An 8,967-nucleotide genomic window follows, 5' to 3' on the forward strand; every position below is an offset into this window, starting at 1 on the left:
GGCAATTGTCAGAGAAGTGATCGGCACTGATCTTCGGCACCGAAGATCAGTGCCCTGATGATCAGTGCCCAGCAGTTCCGCCCACCTGTACCACCCGTGTGCCCATCAGTGCTGCATATCAGTGCAGCATACTTAGTGCCGGCTCAACAGTGCCGCCTATCAGTGCTGCCTATCTGTGCCCACCTCATCAGTGCAGCCTCATCAACGCACATCAGTGAAAGAGAAAAATTACCTGTTTGCAAAATCTTATAATAGAAACAAAGAAAAACTTTTTTTCCCTCACAGCATATCATAGCAAGCATGAACTTCTGGGGTGCTCAGTCCACTCAACACACTCCAGACCTTGGGAGGGCACCACCAGGATCCTATCTGGCTTACTGGTTTCAAGGGGCATACCCTCCTTCTCAGAGCCAAGGGCCCTGAAGAAGAGGGCACTTCACTTGAAACGCGTAACCTTGGTGAAAACTTGCAGCGCTGATCCCAGACCCAAACTGGTAATGGAGGTCCCCCACTGCTAACCTGAGAGCATTGATCGTTGTGGCAAATGGGAAAGTGGAGATATCCATCCTTGATGTCAGTTGAGGCCAGCCGTTCCTGCTGGTTTATGGATATCATCAATCATAAAGATCTGGCAGTCGGAGAAAAGGATAAAAAAAAAAAAATCCCATTTTCACCTCATTTGAGACAGCTGAACAAGATCAGGGGAGTGTTTTTCTACAGGGACGGGAAGACGCAGACAGTGAAAGTAGCCTGGCACAGCTTCTATACTTCGCCCGAAAGAGTTCTCTTGCAGCCAATGTCCCCACAGGAGAGACATCCCATCACTTCCTGTCCTCACAGGAAGTGAGACAAATCTCTCTAATGGAGTCACTAACTGTAGTAAAAACTTGGCAGGGATTCCATCACTTACCTATTCTTCCCACAATAAAATAGAAGGTGGTTTTATCAGAAGATTTTAATGCAACGCTTGATTTTAGTCAGTAATTCGCCTTTTCTATTATTATTATTATACAGGATTTATATATTATTATTATTATACAGGATTTATGGCGCCAACAGTTTGCTCAGCACTTTACAATATAATGGGAGACAATACAGCAACAATACAGTTCAATACAGAAGAAATAGGAGGGCCTGGCTCATGGAGCTTACAATTCCTAGATTGTAAGCTCCCAGGATCAGGCCCTCCTATCCCTCTTTTATTGAACTGTATTGTTGCTGTATTGTCTCCTGTTATATTGTAAAGTGCTGAGCAAACTGTTGGCGCCATAAATCCTGTATAATAATAATAATATATAAATCCTGTATAATAATAATAATATATAAATCCTGTATTATAATATTAATAATCTAAAGGAAGGGGGAGGGGATACAAAAGGTGATAGCTGCGGGGGATGATCTGACGGAGGTGACTCAAGTGCAGGTCTTAGGTGGAGGAGAGGTAGGTATCCCTGAATAAGTACGTTTTCAAATATCGCCTAAAGACAGGCAGGGTAGGGGCTGGCCAAACATAATGTGGTAGGGAGTTCCAGAGGATGGGAGAGGCTCTGGAGAAGTCCTGAAGGCAAGCGTGGGAGGAGGTGATGAGAGAGCTAGAGAGGAAGATATCTTGGGAGGAGTGGAGACAATTTGGACGATATCTGCGGATGAGGTTGGTGATGTAGCTAGGGGCAGTGTTGTGGATGGCTTTGTAAGCTGTGGTTAGTATTTTGAATTTCATACGTTGGGTTAGTGGAAGCCAGTGAAGGGATTGGCAGAGAGGGGCAGCAGTCGCTGATCGGTTGGTAAGGTGGATGAGTCTAGCAGCAGCATTCATAATAGACTGAAGGGGGGATAGACTGTGTAACGGTAGACCAGTGAGGAGGAACTCGCAGTAATCAAGGCGGGATATAACCAAGGCATGGATTAGTTGGTTTGTGGTGCCATTAGTCAGGAGGGTGAGAAGTCTGGAAATGTTCTGGAGGTCGAGGCGTCAGGATTTAGCCAGTGATTGGATGTGGGCTGAAGGAGAGGTCAGAGTCTAGGATTACACTGAGCACCCTGGCATGAGGGGAAGGACCAATGGTTGTGCTGCTGATCTCAATGGTAAAGCCATGAGTGGGGGGTCGGGGGGAGGAAATATTACAAGCTCGGTGTTGGAAAGTTTGAGTTTGGAGGTAGTGGTGTGACATCCATGCTGATATGTCGCTTAGAAGATTTGTGATACGTGAGGAGATTGAGGGGGTGACCTGGGGAGCGGAGAGATAGATCTGGGTGTCATCAGCATAAAGGTGGTATTGGAAGCCAGTTCTATGGAGAATTTCCTTCCTGATTCTGTGGAGGTCTCCATCTCAGGACAATTACGATTCGTCAGTTTGCAATGGTTCAGGAAAAGCTTTGTTCGTTTTTTAGTCCATGTCATGATATCGTTGCACGCCAGTAGCTCATGTTTTTTTTCTTTTTGAGCAGTACGGGGATTCGGACAGCGGCGACGACTCTGACAAGCGTTCCTGCGAGGAGAGCTGGCGCCTCATCTCCTCCCTCCGGGAGAAAGTCCCTCCAGGCAAAGTGCAGAGCATCGTACGGCGCTGCGGGCTCCCAAGCAGCGGCAAGAAACGGGAGCCCATCAGGGTGTACCAGATCCCCCAACGCCGGCGTCTGGGCAAAGACCCGCGATTCCTGACCTTGGCGGACCTGAAAATGCAGGCGGTGAAGGAGATCTGCTATGAGGTGGCGCTGAACGACTTCAAGCACAGCAAACAGGAGATCGAAGCCATGGCTGTCATCAAGATGAAGGAGCTGTGCAGGACGTACGGCCAAAGGGATGTCGTGGAGAAGGATGGCTGGAAGGCCGTGGCCCGGGACGTCTGGGATACTGTCGGGGTGGGAGAGGAGGATTCTGGGAGCAAAGGCGGGGTCCAGGATCTGAAGGCGCACATCGACAAACTGACCGACATCTTGCAGGAGGTGAAAATGCAAAACAACATGAAGGACGAAGAGATCCGGGCTCTACGAGACCGCATGGTGAAGATGGAGAGGGTCATACCAGTGGCACAGGTGAGAGAGAAGTTCCGTGTATGTTGCTATTGTTTTATTTCCTCTTTGTACTTCTGTTTCACTTTTTCAAGGTAAAGATATATATAATATCTAAAATATTGAAATGTTATCGATTTTTAATATTTATTTTATTTACTTTATTTTTGTGTCTTTTTAATTTAATCTATATCATTTTTTATTCTTATTGTATTTTAACTTTTTATTTATACCGCTATTTTTCATTTATTTTATTATTCTAAGATATTGAAATGTTATCCATGACAATATTTATCTTTCATTATCTTTTATTTTTGTTAATTTTATCATTTTTTTTGTACTACTTTTATTATTATTATTATTATTTATACTGTTATTCATTTTTATTACAATTCTAAGATATTGAAATATTATCCATTGCAGCATTTATTTTCTATTTTTTAATATTACTGTTATTTTATGTCTTTTTTTTATTCTTATTGCATTTATTTTCTATTTTTTAATATTACTGTTATTTTGTCTTTTTTTTTTTTATTCTTATTACATTACTTTTATTATTTTATTTTTATTTATACTGATTTTTCTTTTATTTTATTTTTATTTATGCTGCTATTTTTAATTTATTTTATTCCTTGTATATTTTTTTTATACTGTTATTTTTAATGTATTTTAGAACTATTGTTGTTCATAGTATTATTGTTGGTGGTGTTTTACTATATTTTCTAAACATCTAAATTTATAAATGGTACATAATAAAAGATAATCTCTAGGCATAAACTACACAGATGAAATACATACAAGGGGCCAAAGGATTTGTATTTACGCCTATCCAGTCCTGCTTCCACACAGCAGAGCCTGCCTGCAGTCAAGTAATACAGCCAAGTCTCTTCCTAGCACCCAGCCTGTGATTGGAATGTAAAGGAGCACCAATAGCTACTCATCTCCCTGCTCTCTTCTCCTGTCAGCATCTGTGGTACACCTGATTGGCTCTTGGTGCTCCCATCCTCTCCCAGTCTAAGTATTGCTGCACAGTGAATTACATAAGACCTATAGAAATTCAGAGTCAAATGTATTTGATTTTGTTTTAATTTAACAAAAACATGTCCAGAAATCAGCCTAAAAGATGTTGATTCCTTGCCCATTAGGGTAAAGCTGCCAAACTGCCCCCCAGCCCACTGAATCCCACCTCTTCATGGTTCTCCTGCTGCTCCATCTTCTTTCAAAATTAACGCAACATTCCCAGTTCCTTTGGGGAAAATGGCGCCTCCTCCCATGATCATGATGGCCAATTGGTAGGTTTGGGCACTGTCACATGATACGGGGGAGGTGTCACTGCTTTCTTCGGCCTCTTAACACTGGGTCTTCCTATGGGAGAAGTAAGTATGAGATGATCTGAGTAGCCACCCGGCTAATTTGTAAAAAAAAAAATAAAAAAATCCTAAGAAGAACACTGCTATATGACCAAAAGTATGAGGGTCCCCCCTTCGAATAATGGGGTTTCGGTGTTTCCAGTGAAGGAAACTGTTAATAGTACATCATACAAAGACCTTTAAAACCTTGTGGTAACAGTTTTGGGCTGTGCACACAGCCAGCTCCATACAACCATGGCTTAACCAGTCTGGTGTGGAGGAACTAAGTGTCCTGCACCAGAACCTTGGCCTCAACCTTATGGAATACCTATGGGATGAATTGAAACCCTGACGGTGAGCTAGGACTTCCCATCCAACATCCGTAACTTATCCCCAAAATAGGCACAAACACCCAATTACTCCAAAATGTTGTGGAAAACCTTTCTAGAAGAGTGGAGGATGTTTTAGGAGATAAGTACTATGGTTAATGGAGCTGATGGACATGTTTTTGGAATTGGATGTCCACCAGACTCGTACAGGTGTGAAGGTGAGTGGTCCACATGTAGCGTACCATTTGAACGTGCTAGGACTGGATACTTTGAATTGTATGACTTCGCCACAACTTTGCGTACGAGTTGTTCTCTGTACACGTTGTATGTATGACCTCCTCTTCTACTGTTCTGTCCTCCAGGATGATCCAGGAGATGACTACTTGGAAGACCAGCCTTTCTGGTGCTCCAGCGAGTCTACCGAGAGTCTTCAGAATTCCCCCAGCAACTCTCCCAAGGCTGTCCATGTTACACGCCTTATGGAAGATGACTCGACCTTCAGGCGGGGAAGGATGAGATGGCTTAAGCAGGAGCAAGGCCGCATCCAAAACCTGCAGCAGCAGCAGATCACACGATCCCTCCGCCGCCCGCCCGGCACAGGAAAATTTATCCCGCCACTGGACTGCAAACTTCGCTTTCCCTTTAAGAGCAACCCCCAGCACCGCTTCTCCTGGGCACCGGGCACGACCTACGTGGTGGAAGAGCTAAACAGTCCCTGGTCAGAGGAGAAACGAGGTGGGGAAGGCGACGGAGAGAGTCGTAGCGAGCGCCCGCAGAGGCGCCAAGAAGATGGCGACCTTCAGAGACCAAGACGAAACTCCTTGGACGGAGGGTCAAACAGAGGAAGGAGGCCCAACTATCGTAACAATCGCCAGAGCGGCGACGACGGTCAGCCATTCACGAGAAGACCGCAGAGCAGAGAGGGCGATGGAGGTGGTCAGCAAAAACGCCACCCCCCATCACCGCCGGAGCGTCCTTACAAGTACCACCCTTACACTGCCCCACCCAGGATGCGACGGCAAAACTCCGCCCCCAACTTGTGTGACATGGAAAGCCCCGTCTGAGTAAATGGTTATAAGAACGTCGCAGTAAGCCGGCTCATGGAGGTGAGCGGAGGACGCGGTAGAAAAGAACAAGTCATGTCGAGAACGGACAAGAAGGTCGTAAAGAGACGAACGAAAGTTATTTTTGAATTTAGAATCTTGCGCACAGTGAATTCGGAAGGTCAGAAGGTGAAGGCTCGTGGTTTTATTCTGAACTTTTTGAAGTGTTTTTGGTTTTAAGTTTTAATTTTTTTAAATTTTTTTTTTTTTATGTGGAATTCTTTTATTATTTTATTTTTTTTTCGTGAATGAGAGGGCGGTTGTCTTTGATCAGCCTGCAGCAGCTGCTAATTAAGGAACACATCACTACGAGGGGGTTGTTGGCATTATAAGATAGCCATGGTCTATGGGGGAGGGTACCATGCCGGGCAGTGAAAAGACCCCACTGGTCCCCGAAGCCATACTTGGTACCCCCACCAGGCCAGGGTCTTCCCTCCCTGTCGGAATATACTGTAACAAGAGACTGTTAGAACTCATTCTGCACTGAGTGAAGGGTTAATGATTCTCTGTGTGTATATCCATCTATCATTGTGTGTGTGTATATATGTGTATTTATAACTACAAAGGGCTTCAGGTAAGTGGTGACGCTGTGGTTTGCATTGCCCATGGGATGCTTGGCTGTGTTTTCAGGCAGTGGTCCCCCCCCCCCCCCCCCGGCTGAAATTAAGGTATCTGTAACACAATTGGGCTCCCTTGGTTTTTTTTTTTTGGTTTTTTTTAAGTCAATTTCGAAGCATATGTATCTTTTGTTTCACTTTACTTAGTGTGGGCCAAGCTGGCCCAAATTAACTATCCTTCACTAAGATCTGAGACCGCTGTATGTGGCGGAGGGTGTGTACAGCGTTGCGTTCCGGTCCGTGCCAAGTACAGCGTTGCGTTCCGGTCCGTGCCAAGTACAGCGTTGCGTTCCGGTCCGTGCCAAGTACAGCGTTGCGTTCCGGTCCGTGCCAAGTACAGCGTTGCGTTCCGGTCCGTGCCAAGTACAGCGTTGCGTTCCGGTCCGTGCCAAGTACAGCGTTGCGTTCCGGTCCGTGCCAAGTACAGCGTTGCGTTCCGGTCCGTGCCAAGTACAGCGTTGCGTTCCGGTCCGTGCCAAGTACAGCGTTGCGTTCCGGTCCGTGCCAAGTACAGCGTTGCGTGCCGGTCCGTGCCAAGTACAGCGTTGCGTGCCGGTCCGTGCCAAGTACAGCGTTGCGTGCCGGTCCGTGCCAAGTACAGCGTTGCGTGCCGGTCCGTGTTGGGCACAGCATTGCGTGCCGGTCCGTGTTGGGCACAGCATTGCGTGCCGGTCCGTGTTGGGCACAGCATTGCGTGCCGGTCCGTGTTGGGCACAGCATTGCGTGCCGGTCCGTGTTGGGCACAGCATTGCGTGCCGGTCCGTGTTGGGCACAGCATTGCGTGCCGGTCCGTGCCGGGCACAGCATTGCGTGCCGGTCCGTGCCGGGCACAGCATTGCGTGCCGGTCCGTGCCGGGCACAGCATTGCGTGCCGGTCCGTGCCGGGCACAGCAGTGCGTGCCGGTCCGTGCCGGGTACAGCAGTGCGTGCCGGTCCGTGCCGAGACCTTCCTGTCTCAGACCTGAAAACACAATAGAGTCTGCCAGAACGGCGCTTAGCCATTTAGAGAAAAGCAACGCATTCTATCAATGAATACAAAGCTTCCTCTGATTGGCTGAGTCAGAGAGGCAGGCTGATGATGTCACAACCCCAGAGGAAGCTCAGCTTGGACCAAAACACAGTGCTGTAAGTGGCCTCTGCTACACACAGTTTTTATACAGCACATGCACTGGCCTCAGATGTTAATGAGGGTCATAGTTCATTTGGGCCAGCTTGGCACGTGGAACAAAAGATGGAGTTCAGCTTTTGCTGTCAGGGCTGTTTTCTACATATGTTCCAATTTTAGGCCTGAAGATTGGTTAAAACCCCCCAAACATGAGAGTGGTGGCACTTGCAATTTTGTTATGTCGTACAATATTAGTGCAGCTGTTCTATTTTCAGTAAAAATATACTCCGGTTAATTTTACCGCACACAATTTTTGGTATAATAAAAAAGATGAAGTTGTAAGTCGAGTAAATGGATACCAAACGTCACGCCCTAAAATTGCCTGTGCCCGTGAAGTGGCAGCAAACGTCTGTACCCAAAATTGTCTATAGGAGATATTTTAGGAGCCACAGTAGCCGGGGAATGACCGCTCTGAACCTGGAGTGACTAAATGATTGTTTCTTCCACAAAGGAAGATCAGAAAACAGATCTCCTTCTGCTCTACCTGCTGATGCCTTCCATGGCTATCCTGGGCTGCAAGTGAGATGGCAGAGCCCTCATAAATGGTGGTGCGGGGCGGGAGATCTGCAAAATTTAAAACCTACAGCCGATGAGATATGGCTATCAATCCTGCATAATAAGGGCTCACCAGGAAGACCGGCAGCCGCTATGCCCACTCCTTCCGTCGCCACGCGTGGCACCCCCTACCCAGTGTGTGTTTTACTGCGTGCTGTGTCAGTGCTTTCAACTGTAAGCACACTGCTTTGTATGGCTTTGTATGGCTCTGTTATACAGAGCCATGCAAAGCAGTGTGCAGGAGCTGCCGGGAGAGATCTGTATTGTTTACATACAGTTATCTCCCTCCGTCGGTAATACGCGGCATTCACCGGCCGGGACCTGGTGACTGATAGCCGAGTTCGCGAACGCACAGACCCCCTATCCGGTGTGTGTTTTACTGCGTGCTGTGTCAGTGCTTTCAACTAAGCACACTGCTTTGTATGGCTCTGTTATACAGAGCCATACAAAGCAGCATGAAGGAGCAGCCGGGATAGAACTGTATTGTTTACAAACCGTTCTCTCCCTACGTCTGTAATGCTCCTCGATCACTGAGTTCTGGCGAGAATCAGGTGACTGATAGTCGAGGCTGCGAATGCACGCGCCCCCTACCCGGTGTGTGTTTTACTGCGTGCGGTGTCAGTGCATTCAACTGTAAGCACACTGCTTTGTATGGCTGTGCTATACAGAGCAGCGTACAGGAGCTGCCGGAGAGAACTGTATTGTTTACATACAGTTATCTCCCGCCGTCGGTAATGCTCGGCGATCACCGGGTGCCTGCGAGATTCACCAGCCGGGACTTGGTGACTGATAGCTGAGGCCGTAAACGCATGCGCCCCCTACCCGGGGTGTGTTTTA

The 8,967-nt window shown here is 47.0% G+C and overlaps 1 protein-coding gene across 1 annotated transcript in view; it reads left to right on the forward strand.

Moving 5' to 3' along the window:
• KIF1C (kinesin family member 1C) overlaps nt 1-7,857 on the forward strand; it is an 85,728-nt gene extending 77,871 nt beyond the window's left edge. Inside the window, exons 21-22 of the mRNA XM_089656884.1 lie at nt 2,449-3,036; nt 5,053-7,857. Coding sequence (XP_089513010.1) covers nt 2,449-3,036; nt 5,053-5,754 — 1,290 coding nt within the window. The 3' untranslated portion in view covers nt 5,755-7,857. The remainder of the gene's footprint in view (nt 1-2,448; nt 3,037-5,052) is intronic.
• The last annotated feature ends 1,110 nt before the right edge of the window (nt 7,858-8,967 follow it).

Source organism: Staurois parvus, unplaced genomic scaffold (genome assembly GCF_062004578.1).
Source record: "Staurois parvus isolate SC_StPar_1 unplaced genomic scaffold, SC_StPar_1.0 ptg000947l, whole genome shotgun sequence".
In the NCBI taxonomy this organism is placed as follows: domain Eukaryota; kingdom Metazoa; phylum Chordata; class Amphibia; order Anura; family Ranidae; genus Staurois; species Staurois parvus.